Source organism: Epinephelus lanceolatus, chromosome 12, assembly GCF_041903045.1.
Source record: "Epinephelus lanceolatus isolate andai-2023 chromosome 12, ASM4190304v1, whole genome shotgun sequence".
NCBI lineage: Eukaryota > Metazoa > Chordata > Actinopteri > Perciformes > Serranidae > Epinephelus > Epinephelus lanceolatus.
In genome coordinates this window covers 2,214,088-2,235,571 of record NC_135745.1, presented here as the reverse complement: position 1 = coordinate 2,235,571, position 21,484 = coordinate 2,214,088, and the positions used below count along the sequence as shown (strand labels likewise).

The 21,484-nt window shown below is 42.4% G+C and overlaps 1 protein-coding gene across 4 annotated transcripts in view; it reads left to right on the top strand.

Annotated features, from left to right (window-relative positions):
* The window catches only part of LOC117271765 (cadherin-12-like), a 307,819-nt gene that overhangs the window by 89,232 nt on the left and 197,103 nt on the right, over positions 1 to 21,484 (top strand). The window contains exon 1 of one of the 4 annotated variants that reach the window (XM_078172867.1): positions 4,387 to 4,956. The exons of the other annotated variants lie outside the window; for them this stretch is intronic. Coding sequence (XP_078028993.1) covers positions 4,750 to 4,956 — 207 coding nt within the window. The 5' untranslated portion in view covers positions 4,387 to 4,749. Of the gene's footprint in view, positions 1 to 4,386; positions 4,957 to 21,484 lie in introns of those variants that run through there. 4 annotated transcript variants of the gene reach the window in all.

Below are 21,484 nucleotides of genomic sequence, written 5' to 3'. Positions count from 1 at the left end.
TGAAAACATTTATATGGCCATATTTCCTGATACTCATAGACCCACCTAGTGGTGACAGGAAGTATGTCTCAAACACTTATCTTTTGATTTATCTGAAAGTTAAATGCTGTAGTGTATATTTGATGTACAAAAACATGATGTATAATTACTGCGCTCTCCAACTCCCTCTAGTGGAAAGAGGAAGTGATACAAAATGTGAAATATGTCATTCCAGCACTGTATCAGGGATATGCCAAGTCACTCCTGCATGCGATGTCTAACTTTGACAGAAATGAATTGACACGTCAGAAGACGTCCTGCCAGCCCCCCCGAGTTGCGTGAAGGTGCGAGGGCCCGTTCATCGCTGCTTGCAGCTTTAATTATTATTTATTATTATTATTCTTACGAGAATATAATCCCCAATTTGGCCCCTTTCCCAGATTAAAAAACACACCAAATTTGGCACACGCATTTGGTCTGGCGAAAAATTTGTTATTTCGACAGTGTTGTATGTGGACGGGGCCAAATGGCAAAATCCCACCCCTTAGAAAATTTTGTGCCTCGAGCCCCACCTGTGAGTGTCACCTACACGCATGAAAATTGGTGGGCTCATAGAACATGCCAAGATGCACAAAAAATCCTCTTGGACCCATGATGTAAACCCAACAGGAAGTCGGCCATTTTGATTTGAATTTTTGACATGTTTGAATGACCTCCTCCTAGGGATTTCGTCTGATCGACTTCAAATTGGCTACAGATCATTCTGAGAACATACTAATCAAAAGTTATTAAAAGCTTTACTCTATGTGAATGGGCATGACCGCTAGGGCGTGACATCGTTTTCTCGCCATCGAATTTGGAAAGACCCTCACACCCATATACTTGATCTCAGCAGCTTCAAACTTGCTGGACATAATGATGGCTCCGCCCTGAACGGCCAAATATATTAATATCCCACCTTACTCAAAGCGCCCCCCGGTGGTAACAGGAAGTGACCAGTTTTTACTTTAACATGTACTGATGACACAAACTTGACCGCATCAACTTCATTCCACTTCTAATGCATGCAGAACAAGTTGGTGAAGCTACCTTATGAACGCTGTGAAGCTACGTCTAATGGTGTCCATGTGGCGGCGTGGCGACTATTGATCCCTCGCCAGCAAATATGTTTGACTTTTTGATGGCTTCAACGATCTCATATTCTCATGAAAATTGATATACAGGTCAGGAATGGTAAGCTCTTGCATCTGATAGGGGCGCCGCCCATGGGGAGGACAAAATGTCTCTTATAGCGGCCCCTTGAAATTTTCAAAAAACCCTCCCCATAGGTGTTTTTTTGGAGTAGGAAGATGAAAACTGGTACATATGTGTATGTCAACCAGACGCACAAAAAAGTCTCTGCCACCAATGGTCTACTCCAAACAGGAAGTCAGCCATTTTGATTTAAACTTTTCATTTTGGTGGCAATTTTGAGATTTCGACACCTTGTATTTTGACGAACTCCTCCTACAGATTTTGTCCGATCAACTTCAGATTTGGTACAGATCACCCTGAGACCATGCTGATCTAAAGATATTAAAACCTTTTATCTATGTCAAGGGGCATGGCTGCTATGGCGCCGCCCTCGCCATCAAATACATTTGGCTTTTTGATGGCTTCAGCGACGTCATATCCTTATGAAAATTGATACACAGGTCAAGAATGGCGAGCTCTTGATTCTGATACCTTTAAATATCAGTGCCTGCTGTTTTTAGATCGGTGGGACAGAGCTGCCAGCTGAAATGGAGGTGATACAGCCCCCTCTCTCCCTCAAAACTAATCAATTACACCATGTGACTCCAAAATGCTCTAGTGGAAAACACACGGCTTGCACATTCCCCACGCTATGAAATAATAATGTATAATTAAGTAACATTACGACACATGAAGCAAATACTCGGAACTACTTTCTTCAGTAAACCACTGGGCGGAGTGACACAGTTCGTACCTGAGACAGTGCTGTAGTTATTGCTTGCAGCCTTGCATTTGCGGTATTGTCAGCTGGACAACAGAAAGTTTGAGAAATGTTTACAGAGTGCTGTTGTTAATCATGGTTTACACATGTAAGCCGAAGACGTGGAGCAGAGTGATGTATACGGACAGGATGAAACAATGACTATTTGTGCCGGTGTTTCGGATTTACTCGCGACCCTGTTAACTGGCGGTCTTCAGCCAAATGCATCTGTGGTTGTTGTAGTGACAACAGCTGTTTTCAACCAGGAAGAGAACACGTAGCTGTCCTCGCGAAGGCCTCTTTATTCAGTTTTTCATAACAATATCAAAACATAGCCGACCTGATCCGTCTTTGGACTCTTGTTGGAGGAACCCAGTCACGGACCGACACTCAGTCGCGGTTTGAATCACACTTGTTATGACGGAATGTTGAAAACAGGAAGAGGCCAGGTTGCTTTTCCTGTAAATCTAACTCCTATCTCGAATAAATTTTCTAAGTAGGCCTACACAGTTTCGTCTCTGGTGCCTGCCTAAATAAACATGTGCCATATTAAAGAACCGTTCAGCCCTGTGAAACGTAAAAAAGAATATTTTCACGGGATTCGAACCCGCTTCATTATGGGAAAATAAATTAAAAGCGCACAATTAACATGGTGCACCACTATGACAACACCATTTCACTGACAGATCCATTAAAAATCGGACAACATACAGCCAGCTATGTCTTTCAAATTGGGAGGTAGCCAGATCAACTTGTGACCACACTGTCCATGCACTAAGGAACATTTTACAATCTCACTGCTTTCCAATACAAAAACCAGCGGTTTTAAATCCACTTAATTCATAAACCTAACGTTTATTGTTGTGCTACAGGTCGATAAAGCCAATATTCATATACTCACGCGGAAATACTTTATTTTAAATTAAGCAATAAAGCAGCAGAGACGAGAGACGAGACAAAACTGTGTAAGCCTATTTAGAAAATTTATTCGAGATAGGAATTAGATTTACAGGAAAAGCAACCTGGCCTCTTCCTGTTTTCAACATTCCGTCATAACAAGTGTGATTCAAACCGCGACTGAGTGTCGGTCCGTGACTGGGTTCCTCCAACAAGAGTCCAAAGACGGATCAGGTCAGCTATGTTTGGATATTGTTATGAAAAACTGAATAAAGAGGCCTTCGCGAGGACAGCTACGTGTTCTCTTCCTGGTTGAAAACAGCTGTTATCAATACGACAACCACAGACGCATTCGGCTGAAGGTCGCCAGGGGCCTGTATCACGAAGCAGGATTAATGTCTTAGCGAGGTAACTTCAGGGTTAACCCTGGGTTTTCGGTCTCACGAAGCCGGTTCAGTTCTTATCGGGGTAGATCACCATAGTAACTTACTCTGAACGGCTATTCTGCTCCGGAGCAGGTTAAGTTCAGGGTTGAATCTGATCCTATAAAAAGCGCCACCCACTGGCCAATCAGCTGTTCGGAAAAAAATGACTCCGCTGACAGAAATGCAGCCCAGTCATGACGGGAAGTTTAATTAATTTGATTGATTTTGATTTGAAAGTTTATTTTGAATATTAAAAAAGAAAAGAAAGCAACAACAACAGACAATGAAAAGATTGTTCAAAAAGGAGTGGAAAGAAGATGAAATGTCATAAGAAAGAAACTGATAATTTGCGGACACTTAATAGCACCATTAATTAGTGCCAACATTTTGTTTTGTTGGAGAAAATGATCCCTGTTAAAGATAATGGGCCTAATTGACAGCTTTGCTGCTGGAAATGTGGAAAGTAGCCTATCATGTCTACACTTCATGATGTTTGAGGGACTTTCCTTTTTGTTTTTTAAAGAGGGAGACTAGGTATATTTTTGCGCAGCTGTTAATTTCTGACACAACTCAATATCAGGATGATTTTATTCAGACTATCAATTTGGTGTTGATATGATTTAATTGTGGCCTCAGCTTTAAGCTTTATTGTAGCATATATAACGTTATGACAAAGAAGACCAATTTATCAGACGCAATGATGTTAGACGATAATTGTAACACACGCAGTTCATCTGCGCAGCATTGATTTCATGGGATTCAAGGGTGTGATCAATGTCAGATGTACAGGTACAGGTACTGTAGCTACTGAACCAGTGATGAGTAATTTAACCTACGCATAATTTTATTTGCTATTTGTTTTGTCTTGATTTTTCCCTCTCTCCTCCTATTTCTTCTTTCCTTACCCGTTTTTTTTCTTCTTCTCTATTATGTGATTTCATTGATGTTTTGACAGGGGAATTTCTTTGATAAGCTTTTAGTGGCTTCTAACCTCTCCGGCACTTTTCTTTTTTTAATCCTGTTAATTTTATACTGTCTGTTTTTAACATTATGTGCAAATAAACTAAACTAAAACTAAACATTATTCATCCCGTTATGCGTTGCCACGCATGTTTCCTCCTCCTGCAGCTGCCACGGTGTTGGCCTTTTCTGTAATGTTGCTTTTCTCCTTCTCATATTTTAGTAGAATTAATCTCTGATCCTCACGAGAAATACTTTTTTCCCCTCACATACGGCGCTCTGTGAGGACGCTCAGTGACGCTCAGTGACGCTGCGCTTCTCTCATGATTGTGATTGGTCCGCTGCGTGCGCGTTCACGGCTCTTGATAAAGCAACTCTGGGTTGAGTTACCGAGTTGATATCCAGCGTCGTGATACCTATTATCCTGATTGCCATTGTTAGGGTTAGTCAACCCAGGATAGGTCTGGGTAACCCAGGAAAGGTTGATCTCGCTTCATGATACAGGCCCCAGTTAACAGGGTCGCGAGTAAATCCGAAACACCTGACATCGATCTCAACACGCCTGTGGAAACGGTCCGGAAAATGTTTGTTTACGAGGACTACACTGAAAGGATGGAGCGCAGAAGCTCAGGAATGGTTCAAACGCTTTTCTTGAAAGATACTGTCTTATCATCTGTCGGCATCACAAAACGAGCAGACGTGGTAAGTGATCGTTGTGTAATTGTGCTCAGCATCTCTCTGCTGTAACGTTGACGTTAACGGGCCCTTTTATAAACTGGTGGTGTTTATGTGACGTTTTTGGCATTTATATAGAACGCTAGACCCGGATTACACACATCCACAGACACAAAGAAGCACATCCACACACACGTCAACACGTCATCTCAGCTGATTGTAAACTGATAAGATGGCGACAAGACGCAACTTCAGTGTTAATTTAAAGCTAGACGTTTTGAAATATTCCGAGCAAATATCGGGGAAATACGCCGCGAGGCATATGACGCCTGGTTGGCAGAGGACGGCAACAAGACATTCACATAAGGAGGGAACATGAGAGCAGCTGACAAACGCAAGATAACGGCTTACCGTCTACAGGTCCAGTAATTTCCTCTTTCGCTGGTGTCATGACTGCCCAGTAGGACAACCAAGCAGTGGCGGCACGCAGGTATGTGGCCTGTCAGAGGAGAAACGAGCCATTCACATTTCTCTTTGTGTCAGTAAGGGCCCACAAACCTCACCACACTTTAGGGACTGTTCGTTACTTGTCAGGGGAGGAGGGTGGCTGGTTGATTTTTTTAATTTTATTTTTTTTTATTTTATTTTGATCCCCCCTACCCTATGGGCCCGAACAAGGCATAGTGCGTCCAAATTCACACCTGTTCTTCTCTATTGATTTTCTCCACGACCGTGCGTCATAGCGAGAAGCCACGCATAATCACGTGAAACAGCGGAATTGTAGCTTTCCGACAAGGGCAAGCACTTGTCGGTAGTCCAATGTTTTCACAGCGACAAAAAAATGATAAAGTTACACTAAAATGATGTATAACAGAGGTTTCATACAGCTTTGCACACACATTACTCTTGGATGGATTACTCGCGAATGCAGGCTCGCACAGAAATGCCATGCATATCACATGAAAGCAGAGCTTTCCAGTGATACCACACACATCATTGTACTGTCATCCCATCACGCTATAAATACAGATTAATTGTCTACAAAATAAAAACCTGACGAATTTCTTTACAGTCCATTATACAGATCTTGTTATCAGTCACTTCATTTAGTGAGGAATATCGTATCTTACCACGTCTTAGGCTTGTGTGTGTTTCTCCCTGTCTATCCACATTTGTAGTCTGGCTTTCAAGATGCAAATATCTCCATATTGTCCAGTTGTCACTCCATCAAACTTTGTATGACAAAACCAGCCACTTCACCTTTGCGCACCCGGACAACTGTAGCCTAATTATGCATGCATGACAGGGCCATAGTCACCATATACATTGAGGGGGACACGTGCATACTATCTTGGAGGACATCATTGCACTTGGTTGACTATTTTTCTATGATCTTAGATGTAAATATTGCATGTTTCTTTCAGATAAAACACATTTCTGACTTGTGAATGAGTCAATGGAATTTCTTGCAATAATGAAAAAATACTGGCATCATGTTGGCCTGGCACAAACCACATATTTTGGACAGCTGTGAAGTGACAGAATGTCCCACCATCATGGTTCTTATATTGCCAGATTCCAGAGAGTCTCCCCTCTTCATATATGGCAGAATATGTCATTTTCCAACTTGCTATGCTGAGATACATGTAAAAATGTAAGAATTTAGTAACATGGATTTGTTTTTTTCATTGATATAAAAAATTATAAAAAATACAGGCCTATAGAAGGACATGAAATGATGGCAAATCTGGATAGCTCACATTGTCCTGAAAACAACAAGATATAGCATGTGTATGTAGCCTTTATAATGATTGTGATATGAGCTTAAAAGTAAAGGCAGTAAAAATACCCCAAAAACGCCTAGGGCCCATAGGGTTAATCACTTATTGATGCTGTTTTTGAAGTATAAATAAGTCAGTAAGTAATTTATTCCATTGAAATATCAGTGATGTATTATAGAAAAGTGATTTATCTTTTTATAAATGACAAAAGGCACATCTGCCTCATTCTTGCCTTGGTTTCGTGATACTACTCAGAACCGTGATACTTTCACTGGTATCGTACTGTGGGGGGTGGGGAGAGAAATTGATACACAGGTCAAGAATGGCAAGCTCTTACATCTGATAGGGCTGTCGCCCATGGGGGGGACAAAATGCCTCTATAGTCCCCCCTGAAATTTTCAAAAACCCCTCCCCATAGGGATTTTCTTGGAGTACGAAGATGAAACGTCACACCACGTCAGGGTTAACTTATTCTGAGTTTGCACATAACTGCTTCAGTGTTTCATGCTGCTGGCCCCCCGCAGTGGCGCGGGAGAGCGAGGGCCCGGTCACAGCTGCTTGCAGCTTTAATTATTATCATTATTATTATTATTATTATCATTATTATTATTATTACAAACATGTAATCTCCAATTTGGCCCCTTTCCCAATTTCAAAAACTCACCAAAATTGGCACATGTGTTTGGTCTGGCGAAAAATTTGATATTTTGGAAGTGTTGTATGTGGATGGGGCCAAATAGTGACATAGCGCCCCCTAGAAAATTTTGTGCCTTGAGCCCTGCCTGTGAGTTTCACCTACACGCATGAAAATTGGTGGGCTCATAGAACCTGCCAAGACGCACAAAAAATCCTCTTGGACCCATGGCATAAACCCAATAGGAAGTTGGCCATTTTGATTTGAATCTTTGACATGTTTGAACGACCTCCTCCTAGGGATTTCATCCGATTGACTTCAAAATTGGTACACATCATCCTGAGAACATGCTGATCAAAAGTTATTAAAAGCTTTTCTTCATGTCAATTTTGGCGATTTTTCGTTTTCTTGCCATCGAATTTCGAATGGCTCTCACGCCCACATGCTTGATCTCAGCAGCTTCAAACTTGCTGGACATAATGATGGCTTTGCCCCGAATGCCCAGATATGTTAATATCCCACCTTACTCATAGCGCCCCCCGGTGGTAACAGGAAATGACCAGTTTTTACTTTAACATGTACTGATGCCACAAACTTGACTGCATCAACTTCATTCCACGTCTAATGCATGCAGAACAAGTTGGTGAAGATACCTTATGAAGCTACATCTAATGGTGTCCGTGTGGCGGCGTGGCGACTATTGATCCCTTGCCACTAAATACGTTTGGCTTTTTGATGGTTTCAACAACCTCATCTCCTCATGAAAATTGATACACAGGTCAAGAATGGCGAGCTCTTACATCTGATAGGGCGTCGCCCATGGGGGGGGCAACAAAATGTCTCTATAGTGCCCCCTTGAAATTTTCAAAACATTTTTGGAGTAGGAAGATGAAACATCACACCACGTCAGGGTTAATTTACTCTGAGTTTCCACACAACTGCTTCAGTGATGCGTGCTGCTGGCCACCCGCGGTTGCGCGGGAGAGCGAGGGCCCGATTACAGCTGCTTGCAGCTTCAATTTATATTATTGTCTCGTATTGATTATGAATACAGTCCATCTGATGCTCATTCTGTTTCTGTTTTTTGCCATTTCATCACTACCACAAACGCAACTGTAGCCAGTATCTCACTATCACTTTTCTAATTCATATTTTAAGAAGCTACAAATATGTATCTACATATATATATATAAGCCTGAAAAGCTGGAAATCAGAATGAAAGTAGAGAGTTTTTGCATACAGATGATACACTGTTTCACCTCGTTGCTTCAATGTAAACTGGCGGGTTTTTATAGCCTACCGTTGCAGAATTTGGCATTTCAAGTAGTTATTTGTCTCAACTTGTCTCATTGTGGATCTTTGGTCTGAACTGGGCATTAGGCTGATAGACGTGCATGATTTTCACACTACTGGTTATTTTAATTAATGATACATTTGTGGTAGTTGGGAATGGAAAGAGCACCTTTGCGAGCAAGCATCTCTAAGCTTTATAGTCCTCTGTTGGCACAACTACAGACAAGGAGGATAACACGTGCAAGGCCTGAAGAGGCTGTAAGACAGAATAAGTCTGGCTCCACTCAGGTTCCTGATTAAAATGCTGTTGGTGCTAATAATCACCTTTTGATTATCAGCGGAGGAGGCAGGGCTGCGTGGAAGGAGGGTGGCAGAGGGAATCAGATGGCCTTATCCCACTTGGAGTTTGAGTCTGAGCTTTCAGTGCTAAAACTTCTGGTTGGGCCTGTGGAGGCAGGCAGGTTTGGAAGATTATGGTAGAACTGAAGTTGCTTGGACCAAAGGAGTTACAATTAGACAAATGCATATCATGCCAATTTGCTATGGCGGGAAAACAGGCCACACAAACAATGGCACATGTTTTTCTTTGATTTCTACTGCACTGCATGTCCTAAAATCACCCTAATTCCCTTTCACACTTAACTGAATCAAGCACCGAAAGTCAGTCTAGTCTGGTTTAGTCTATTGCAGCTGAGGTGGGCTTAGAAGAGTCAGTTCTGATGTTGTCTTTGCTGTTGTGTGTCAGATCAGAGGAAACCAGTCTCTCCTACTATTGTCGTCCTTTTAAAGAATTAGCAACTAACTTAATTTGTTTTTCCTTGTTGCTCGTGAAGTTGGCTTGCAGATTTTGTTATAGCTTTTAGCACTTACTACTTTCTCAGTTAGCAGTCTTTACTTAGATAACCAGGAATCTTGTGGGAAGGTGAGTTCATTTAGACATAGCAACTGTGGTCACCGTTGTCTCCCCCTGCGGTGCACGTGTCACGTGATGTAAACACGGGTAAGCAAAGCTCATGCTTTTGTTGGTCTCGCGCACACGTGAGCACGGAGCACAGAGAAGCAGTCAGAGCTACAGGCTACAGTGAGGCTAAAAACAGAGTTCATATGACTTTTTTCGAAACAACTTTTTTTGTCGGGGCTTCAGGACACTTGGATCACTACGGATGAACAGTATGGAGATAATTTTGTGTTCTTGGACGTTAGTCTGGGGCGCCATCAGCCATTAGGTGTGCTAGCCGCTCCCCCCGCCAATCTCTGCAAGGGATGTGTGGACTCTAAAACTTCACCAGAGCGTTCCTCAGCATGAGGGTGAGTAGATAATGGCTGAATTTTCATTTTTTGGTGCACTATGCAAAGACAAAGGAACTGGCTGTGGATCTGAGGAGGACCAAGACACCGGTGATCCCTGTTTCCATCCAGGGGGTCAGTGTGGACATTGTAGAGGACTATAAGTACCTGGGGGTACACATTGACAATAAACTGGACTGGGCTAAGAACACTGATGCTCTCTACAGGAAGGGCCAGAGCCGTCTCTATTTTCTGAGGCGACTGAGGTCCTTCAACATCTGCCGGACTATGCTCAGGATTTTCTATGAGTCTGTGGTGGCCAGTGCTATCCTCTATGCTGTTGTGTGCTGGGGCAGCAGGCTGAGGGTGGCAGACGCCAACAGACTCAACAAACTGATCCGCAAGGCCAGTGACGTCGTGGGAACGGAGTGTGACTCTCTGATGGTGGTGTCAGAGAGGAGCATGCTGTCTAAGCTACGAACTATCTTGGACAATGTCTCACACCCACTCCACCATGTGCTGGTCAGGCAAAAGAGTACTTTCAGTGGGAGACTCATACCACCAAGATGTACCACTGAGCACCACAGGAAATCATTCCTGCCTGTGGCCATCAAACTGTACAACTCCTCCCTCTGAGTGGCCCTGAGACTTTTTCACACACTTCAATAATTTAATTTAACTTGTGCAATAACCCCATTCACCCTGACTGTATATATTCTATTTGTGTAAATAATCTTTATAATATATATATCTATATATATATTTATTTATGTTTATGTTTGTTAATAATGCCTGTTTATTTAACTATATATTTGTTAATACTATTGTTTAAATTTCTTATATTTTCACGTATCTTTCCTCTCTTGCAAGGAGCACCTGTAACATAAATAATTTCCCCTCGGGGATCAATAAAGTATTTCTGATTCTGATTCTGATTCTGATATCCCTTTAAACTGTGTGGACTGATCTTGAACTTCTGATTCTAAATAAATCATCAGTGCTTTGATTGACCTGTTTGTTGATTGCCTTCTCCTCTCTCACTGTGCTCATATCTCCTAAACCTTGGGTCATAAATAATTTTAATGTACAATATGTGTAAATATGTTTCATAAAACAGAAATACATTGGAAAATGATAGGAACTTAAACATCTTGTGACAAGTCACAATAAACAGTTCACACCATGACCTCAGTTCATTATCTTCACATTGATAATTTCCTTCATATCACCGCAGTGGGGCGGCACGGTGGTGTGGTGGTTAGCACTGTCGCCTCACAGCAGGACGGTTGCCGGTTCGATCCCGGGTGTGGGAGCCCTTCTGTGCGGAGTTTGCATGTTCTCCCTGTGTCAGCATGGGTTCTCTCCGGGCACTCCGACTTCCTCCCACAGTCCAAAGACATGCACATTGGGGACTAGGTTAATTGATAACTCTAAATTGTCCATAGGTATGAATGTGAGTGTGAATGGTTGTTTGTCTCTATGTGTCAGCCCTGCGATAGTCTGGCGGCCTGTCCAGGGTGTACCCTGCCTCTCGCCCGATGTCAGCTGGGATAGGATGAACCGGTTAGAAGATGAATGAATGAATGAATGAATGAACACGCAGTGTTGTTGTGTTGCTGCAGTCACTTTGTAGAAGCCTCGTATTTGTGTGTCTCCCGGCAGCATGTGTGCGCAGCTCTCGTGGTCTTTTGGGGTGGTGATATATTATCTCATAGCCCTCATTATGTCTGCCTGACCCTTGCAATGGCACTCCAATCTGTCGCTGAAGAGCATGACTGCTAAACAAAAGCCCAGTTTCCACGAGTAGTATGGTACAGTTCAGCTCAGTTCGGTATGCTTTTTCAGTTTCCACTATAAAAGGTTGTGGATGGTACCAATAGAAACCTTCCATACCATCTCCCTTTTTGGTACCCCTTCTGCTGAGGTACCTAGCACATAGATCTGGTACTACAAGGTGGGGCTTCGAACACTGCATTCCATTGATTGGTCAATAACAGACGGTCACTCTTGCTCAGGCTAAGCTGTGGCTGGTTTTGAGGCAGAAACCACTGTTTGTACCTTACAGAGTTTAGTACATTAGTAAACTGTAACTACAAAATCTAAGGATGTTTTGCTGGCTCTTGCAGTAGCTGGAGTCTGAGAAAAAAATAACAATTAACTGGGCCGACTCCCGGCAACTTTTAAGATGGAACATTAAGTTGTAATATTACTCAATGCATGAGCTGAGGATGTGAATCACTCAACACACATTATATTTAACTGTGACAACTTTGACCGCTCCATTACTTTTTAAATGGCATACACTTTTAGTAATGATTGAATCTTCAAGCGTTTATGTATCAATTTCTGCCGGGTAATGTGAACTGCAGATATCCCAATCATCATTTGGAGAAAACAGAAAAGGGTTGTGGAACTCTGTTCCTGTGGGCTACAGCAACACTAAACCCCTGAGCTTGCCTGAGAAGGACTACATGCACAAACCCGCTATTTTTAAATATCCCATGGAGAAACTCTCACTGCAGCCTGTTCTATTTTGTTCTTAAGGGTACTGTTTGTCGTGGAAACGCTAGGGTCTAGGTACCATGTCTGAGGGGTTCCTTTTTGTACCAAAGGTACTATATTGAGGGTGTTTGGTGGAATTGAGGCTAAAAGGACAATTCCAGAGCATTTTATGAGGTTATCAGCATTCATCAGAAACAAGCATGACTCCTACTCTTAAAGTCAAGGTTGCAATATTTTGATTCAAAACAAACGGCAGCAACATTTATCACGAGCAACAAATACTCATACTTATTCAAAACACAATAAATGTTTTAAATGTTGTGGAAATGATATTCATCCTACTTTATTATACTCAACCAGGGATCATGAAACAATGGAATGGAAAGGGATCAAAACCAGACCAGCTAATAGGTTTAGAAAAAAAAAGACTTATTTTCATTAAAATTAAACATTCCTTCAGAATATCAGGCCTCCTTCTCTGAAATCATTTTACAGAGTCCTCCAAATCAGTGGTATCACCTCTAATTCTGACTGACTCAATGAAGAATTGATGCCAAATATAGCAGAGGGATGAAATATTGACAAAGTGATGTAAGTTGGTGAAAGATTGATGCTAGTTTGAGAGATGAGATGAGCATCAGGGCTGCTGTCTGTGCTGATGTGTGTAGCTGATAATAATAATTTGTTGGTTATAATTTATTAATGTAGTGCCACGTGATGCATTCGATTCAGGGACAAAAACTGGAAGTAATGGAGATTGTGACTGCACAGGTTGATAGACAATACAACATCCCTGTAGTTTGGGTGTGTAGGTTTGTATTCATTTTAAAGACTTTTTTTGGCAGGCAGCAAAAGTAGGAGAAGGGTTAAGTGTACAAGTGTGGTGCCAATTAAATGGCAATAAATGATTCGCTCAAAAGCGCAAGATTTCATGAGTCTAACCAACTGTTAGATGAAGCTGTATGAGAGCCTGGTGGTGTGGGAGCAGATGCTGTAATCCTTGCACCAAGATATCAGGGCTCTGACCTCCTCTCTGTATCATCACTGTCAATGATTAGTACAATGATGTTCACTGATCAGTCTGATGACAGACGGTGATCAGGCTGATGATGGTCAGTGACCAGGGTGATGATGGTCAGTGATCAATCAATCAATCAATCAATCAATTTTATTTATAAAGCCCAATATCACAAATCACAGTTTGCCTCAGAGGGCTTTACAGCATACGACATCCCTCTGTCCTTTGCACCCTCACAACGGATAAGGAAAAACTCGCCCAAAAAAACCTTTAACAGGGGAAGAAAAACTTCAGAAAGAGCAACTGAGGGGGGACCCCTCTTCTGGGACGGACAGACGTGCAACAGATGTCATACAGAACAGATAAACATAATAAATTTACAGTGCTCCATATGACAAAATGATACATAAAAAGAGACAGAGACAGAGAGAGATGCAGGACAGACATTAATGACAGTAGCTTATAACAACATTAATTTAAGTAGTAATATTATAATAATAATAATTAATAATAATTACCAAATAATTGTTGTACAATATGTTGTAAGTATATATTAATATAGATAATATATGTATGTGACAATAATAATCATATGTGTATAATAACAGTAGAAGTATGACTAATGACAACAGCATCAGTAGGAGGCATCAGGCAGGACCATGGCAGCAGCACAACCACGTCACACAATCCAGGCACAGCTGCGATACGAGGTAACCTGCCAGACAGTGGAGCACGAAGGCTCCGGAGAAGAAGCCGAGTGAGTGACATGCAGTAGAGCCGAGTTAGCGAGATGCGGTAACAGGACATGAATGTTAGCAAAGGAGAGAGAGAGAAGGAGAGAAGGTGCTCGGTGTATTATAGGAGGTCCCCTGGCAGACTAGACCTATGTCAGCCTAACTAGGGGCTGGTCCAAAACAAGCCTGAGCCAGCCCTAACCATGAGCTTTATCAAAGAGGAAAGTCTTCAGTCTAGTCTTAAATGTGGAGATGGTGTCTGCCTCCCGGACCGAAACAGGAAGATGATTCCACAGAAGAGGTGCTTGATAGGTGAAAGCTCTGGCTCCTGAACTACTTTTGGAGACATTAAGAACCAACGAATAATCCTGCATCAGAGCGCAGTGTTCTGGTGGGATAATAGGGCACTATGAGCTCTCTAAGATATGACGGAACCTGACCATCTAGAGCTTTGTAAGTTAGAAGGATTTTAAATTAAATTCTGGATTTTACAGGGAGCCAGTGCAGAGAAGCTAAAACAGGAGAAATGTGATCTTGTTTCTTAGTTCCTGTCAGCACACATGCCGCTGCATTCTGGATTAGCTGGAGAGTTTTTAAAGACTTATTAGAGCTACCTGGTAATAAGGAATTACAGTTATCCAGCCTAGAGGTAGCAAAAGCGTGGGCCAATTTTTCTGCATCTTTTTGGGACAGGATCAGTGTTGGGCAGTAACACTAACGCCGTTAGTTTTGGCAGTAACTAATACTCTAACGCGTTAGTTTTTAAATTCAGTAACTCAGTTACCGTTACCAAACGGTGCGTTACTGTTATTTTTGGCCAGGTTTTAAAACGGCGCACAGCATGCAGTATTCCTTCACAAACTGAAGTTCCCTTTCACTAAAACATTTTAGCCCTAAACAATAAAAGATAGTCACGTCAGATAGAGGTATATGAACAATATGAACAGAGCATCTTAATGAAACACGTCTCTCACCATCTCTGAAGTCACTGTCGACCCGCTGGCCTCACCACAGTGCTGTAATGTTACATTAAGCAGTAGCGCTTCTGTAGATTTTTAGTCCCAGTAACGTTATATCCAGTGACGTGATATCCATTGTTATCCAGAGGAAGCTTTTGTTGTGGACAGACAATGTCTGCGGTGGGTGACAGACTCGACATCATCATGTAGCTCTTCAAATGTTCTCTTTAGCTCATTTTCCATTTTCGAGTGACTCCACTGTAGAAGATGGTTGCATATTTCCTATATCGTTCAATTGTTTTGTCAAGTTGTAGTCTAACAGTCCCTTGGTTAAACTCCATCCGCTGTTGCTTAAGCGATGTAGCTATGAGCCAATACAATTAGGAAATGTTTTGGGCTGCAGGTGTAGTTTATCAGGCCTTTCTTATTGCAATGACGAAAAGATGGTGAGATGATGGTGAAGGAAAAGACTCCGCTGATACAGGCTTGTTTCAGACCAAAAGGACTTTATTTAGCAAGCCAAGATATCAGTTCAGATTTCTGCAGCAATCTGAGGAGAGATTCAGTCAATCGAAACTCTCTCTCATCTGGACCCCCAAACTCCACGTTTTATAGCCTGTAAGACATCATTTCGGATAGCATAATGAGAAACAGAGCCATCCTCCTAATCAAAAGTGGTCATTTCCTTCTCCAGTTTTAGAAGGTTAATTGTCCGTGCAAAACAAAATAATGTATGCATTCCTTTAATTACCCCCGGAAGGGTTCTGGATGTAGATTCTACATGCGTAAACACGATATGACCGTGGCACGTTACTGCTTCTCAGCAGGCCCCTTATATATTGGGTCTATGGGCTCTAGTTTCCCGGCGTGGTGCAGGGTGGCAAACCCCGTGCAGAGCTAGTTTCGAGCAGCACAACCCGAGGTGCGCTCAGTTTGGTAGTTTGGCAGAATGAGGTGCGCTGAGATGGGTGTGGTGGCGCAGCAGGGGGAGGTGTTGACAGATCCAGCTTGGCGCAGTGACAGTTTCCTGCCAAAAGGCTTCGCTGAAGGTGCGCTAAAAGCTCGCCAGCTAAAACCAGGTCTACTGTCAGCGCAGGCGGAGCACAGCCGATGTAAGCCGTAGTTTGGCTGACCGGCGGACAGTGCGCACACGTCAGCAAAACCTCACAGGCAGGTTTCCAGAATATCAGGCACATTAACAACACAATAAATAACCCAAAAAAAACACTATTCAATGCAACTATCTGCAATCAGCACATAAATGTATCTCTATATCGACTGTCCCGTCACATGTGATGTCAGATCAAAGGGGATTGGCACCGTTTGCCACATTTGGCACGTTTGGCACGCGTAATGGAAACCCAACCTGATTTGATTAACACAGCTGCAAACTAATGAGTTCACATCCCTCTCAGCCAACCACAAACAGCCACAGCATCAGATAGGGAGTATATATTCAGCATCTGCCATCTTAGAAAAGTCAAAAGTAAAGAAACAAAGTGAGACTACGAAAGAGAAAGAGAGAGCGCACGCGCGCACAAGAGAAACGCAACATTGATTTACAATTGTGGTGACCTCCTCCCAGGCTACCTTTACATCATCAGCCCGTGGAGGTCTGCTCGCAGTTCCGTATATTCGGATACTGCGAGCTTGGACCTCCCGGACCAAAACAGCCAAACTTCTCCCAGGAGGAAACTGATGTCTGACGTTGCTGTTCTCTTTTGCCATGGCGAACTGAGTAAACTTTCATTACGCCTTCATGCGGCGCATTTAAGGGCAAGGAGAGGGGCTCATTTGATTGCTGTGACGTGTGTAAAACCCACTCCATGCCTTCTCTCCTCCCTCTTTCTGACTTGCGCAGGTAGGAGGGACGGAGGTGGGAAAAAGAAATAGCCGCGCCAGCGCGCACAGTGTGCCAAACTTGCAAAATCCGCCTGGCCACACCCAGTTGGCAAAGCGCAGGTGCACTGTGCCTCTGCCTCGCCCGGTCTGCGAAACTAGAGGCCTATATGTCATGAAGCCCAAACCCTTCAAAATGTTCCTTATTAGAAACAATTGGAGTATGTGTCATGTAATTAGCATGTATGTATCCTGTGGATGACCCCTTGTATCTGGGCAAACTAATGGCTTCCTGTGTACATCTGTAGAGCTGTAGGCCCCACAGCACTGTTAGAAAGATGGATTAATCCTAAACGACGGGAGTCTGGGTGGACAGAGGTCTCTAAATACATCCAAAAAATAATCAGCATTAATGTACATCTGATAAGCAGATACCTCATATTTCCCCCCTTCGGGACTACACAGAGTCCCGAAAGAAAGAATAGTCACACATTTCAAATTTTCTGTCATTTGACTTAATCACACTTGCTTGCTTCAACAAGGTCCTCTTCATCCGATCCTATTTTCTAATTTCAAAGTCCTATTTTAGAATCTTCAATTTTGGGATCAGCTAATTTACTAATTTCCTATTTAAGGTCATGTAGCATCTTATTTTAAACTATTTTAGACTAGGTAAGCTAATCACTTAACCTACTTAGATCAAATTCGGCTAACCTTAGCGCCATGTAGATCTTCTTCCAGATACAAATACCGAAAGGTACACCTCATTCCAGTGACCTTTGTCACCATATGTATGACTCTTTTGGGTGTAGGGGTAAGAAGACCCACAGGTCAGCTGTTACCTCCTACTCAAAAACCACCCCTCCTAAAAGGTGGGAAAAAGGGTAGGAGACCTTTCTAATCGGAGAAAACCTCACCCTTAAGCCAATCAGGATAAGGAACTGGTGCCGTAGCATTGTTCCAACCTCTGATTGTTCCGACCTCTCATTAGTCCGACGTCCCGTTGTTCCGATATGTGATTATACTAGGCTATACTGTATTTGTGTACCATACAGGATCAGCAACGCAACAAACGTAGGCTACTGGTCGAGATACAAGTGTCATAGAGAGGAGAGAATGAAACACCATAACCTCCTGTTATTAACTCTAGGGTTGTGTGGGGAGCTTTCCACGGTGCTGAACAACTCCCGGCAAGCGTATTTCTGCCTTGATGGTGTGCCGCGACCAGCTCTGGGACAGCTGGGAAAGGCCTGAGGCGAAGCAGGCTCACGGCTTATGTGTTTGCCACTTTCTTTTTCATTTTCACCCACACCATGATCTTTTCCTAACCCTAACCAAGTGGTTTTTGTGCCTAAACCTAACCAGACCTTAACCACAGGACATCATGATGATTTTGGAACAACGGGACTCCGGAACAATATGGTCAGAACAATGGGATGTCTGACCAATGGGCAGACCCCAAGGAACTCCTATGACAGTTAACAGCTACCAATTAGCATTTATCTTCTAATTTTATGGTCATTCACCTCTACAACTTTCACTACTTATATTTTCTCAAACATCATAAAAACTCAAAATATTAGGCATGCAGTAAACAGAAAAAGTAAAGCTTACAGTATTATATCGCTAAGATTATCACCAATATATAAATGTCTTCATTTCACTCTTTTTTCATCTTTTTCTGAGTTCCTTAATGTATAACAAGGGATTACAAAGTATCCATGACATCAGTATCAGAGATTGTAACAAACAAAACAACACTCAATGATATAAAAGATACATAAGAAATATAGGAATATATCAAATTCTATATATCAACGGGTACATGTACAGTACAGGCCAAAAGTTTGGACACACCTTCTCATTCAATGCATTTTCTTTATTTTCATGACTATTTACATTGTAGATTCTCACTGAAGGCATCAAAACTATGAATGAACACGTGGAGTTATGTACTTAACCAAAAAAAGGTGAAATAACTGAAAACATGTTTTATATTCTAGTTTCTTCAAAATAGCCACCCTTTGCTCTGATTACTGCTTTGCACACTCTTGGCATTCTCTCGATGAGCTTCAAGAGGTAGTCACCTGAAATGGTTTTCCAACAGTCTTGAAGGAGTTCCCAGAGGTGTTTAGCACTTGTTAGCCCCTTTGCCTTCACTCTGCGGTCCAGCTCACCCCAAACCATCTCGATTGGGTTCAGGTCCGGTGACTGTGGAGGCCAGGTCATCTGCCGCAGCACTCCATCACTCTCCTTCTTGGTCAAATAGCCCTTACACAGCCTGGAGGTGTGTTTGGGGTCATTGTCCTGTTGAAAAATAAATGATCGTCCAACTAAAGGCAAACCGGATGGGATGGCATGTCGCTGCAGGATGCTGTGGTAGCCATGCTGGTTCAGTGTGCCTTCAATTTTGAATAAATCCCCAACAGTGTCACCAGCAAAACACCCCCACACCATCACACCTCCTCCTCCATGCTTCACAGTGGGAACCAGGCATGTGGAATCCATCCGTCCATCCACCTTTTCTGCGTCTCACAAAGACACGGCGGTTGGAACCAAAGATCTCAAATTTGGACTCATCAGACCAAAGCACAGATTTCCACTGGTCTAATGTCCATTCCTTGTGTTTCTTGGCCCAAACAAATCTCTTCTGCTTGTTGCCTCTCCTTAGCAGTGGTTTCCTAGCAGCTATTTGACCATGAAGGCCTGATTCGTGCAGTCTCCTCTTAACAGTTGTTCTAGAGATGGGTCTGCTGCTAGAACTCTGTGTGGCATTCATCTGGTCTCTGATCTGAGCTGCTGTTAACTTGCGATTTCTGAGGCTGGTGACTCGGATGAACTTATCCTCAGAAGCAGAGGTGACTCTTGGTCTTCCTTTCCTGGGTCGGTCCTCATGTGTGCCAGTTTCGTTGTAGCGCTTGATGGTTTTTGCGACTCCACTTGGGGACACATTTAAAGTTTTCGCAATTTTCCAGACTGACTGACCTTCATTTCTTAAAGTAATGATGGCCACTCGTTTTTCTTTAGTTAGCTGATTGGTTCTTGCCATAATATGAATTTTAACAGTTGTCCAATAGGGCTGTCGGCTGTGTATTAACCTGACTTCTGCACAACACAACTGATGGTCCCAACCCCATTGATAAAGCAAGAAATTCCACTAATTAACCCTGATAAGGCACACCTGTGAAGTGGAAACCATTTCAGGTGACTACCTCTTGAAGCTCATCGAGAGAATGCCAAGAGTGTGCAAAGCAGTAATCAGAGCAAAGGGTGGCTATTTTGAAGAAACTAGAATATAAAACATGTTTTCAGTTATTTCACCTTTTTTTGGTTAAGTACATAACTCCACATGTGTTCATTCATAGTTTTGATGCCTTCAGTGAGAATCTACAATGTAAATAGTCATGAAAATAAAGAAAACGCATTGAATGAGAAGGTGTGTCCAAACTTTTGGCCTGTACTGTATATCAGCTGATGTGTCATCCAAATTCTTAACCCTCAGCAGCGTTGCCTCCTAGTGTAGTGTACGATACTGTCCATGATACTCTGAATCAGTGTAGCCTACTACTGTACTATCCTGTCCAGGGCCCCCAGTCCAGTGTCATTGTCCATGTTTGAGTCTCTGAGTCCATTAGGGCATAGGGGTCCCTGAACAATCAACCACTCTCAGGTTGGTTTCCCTGCTGTCGTCCTGGGAAGAAAGAAAATACCAACCAGTATTTTGCAAAAAAAACCATCAAATACTATGTAATACTGTAATATTGTAACTAAGCAACTTCTGTTACTATGTGAGTTTAGATCAGACATGTCCAAAGTCTGATTCTGGAATCAAAAACAGCTTATTAACTGGTCTCAAATGGTCCCCCATTTATCTCCATATTCCTTTGTATGGCATGGCATGTGTTTCTGCTTAGCTCCACCTGTCATGCCATACTAACATCATAATACAGTCTCAAATGAACACCCAATAAAAGCAACACAACCAAATTCAAATTATTATGCAGTTTTTATTTTCAATTTTTATTCATTTCTCACCATTCTTCATTATTTTCTATTTCCATTCAGTTTTCATTTCCCCCCTTAACCACTCTGATTCCTATTCACAGTCTGGATACCTCTGATCCAGGCAACACCACTGTCAATCACCACTCATCCTTCACATCACCAGGCTAACTTTTATTCAGAACAACTCAGTTAACCAAAATACCACATAGCAAACCAAACCAAATAAAATCAAACAAATCACTCACTCACTCACTCAAAATGACAAATAAACGATCAAACCACTACAAACTGGTAACCTTCAGAACTAAATGACGGATTTTTGCTCCACTTGTCCTACTTTAAACTGGGAAGTTGATATCGGTGTTGTCAGTCCTCCTGCTTCTTCAAAAATTCTCGGCTTTGTGATAGTGCTTTCCAGAGTTACAATTTTGGTTCTGTAGACTGACCCTGACCTCAAGCCACGCTTCTTCTCGCTCTCAAGTTGTGGGTCATAATAAGAACAC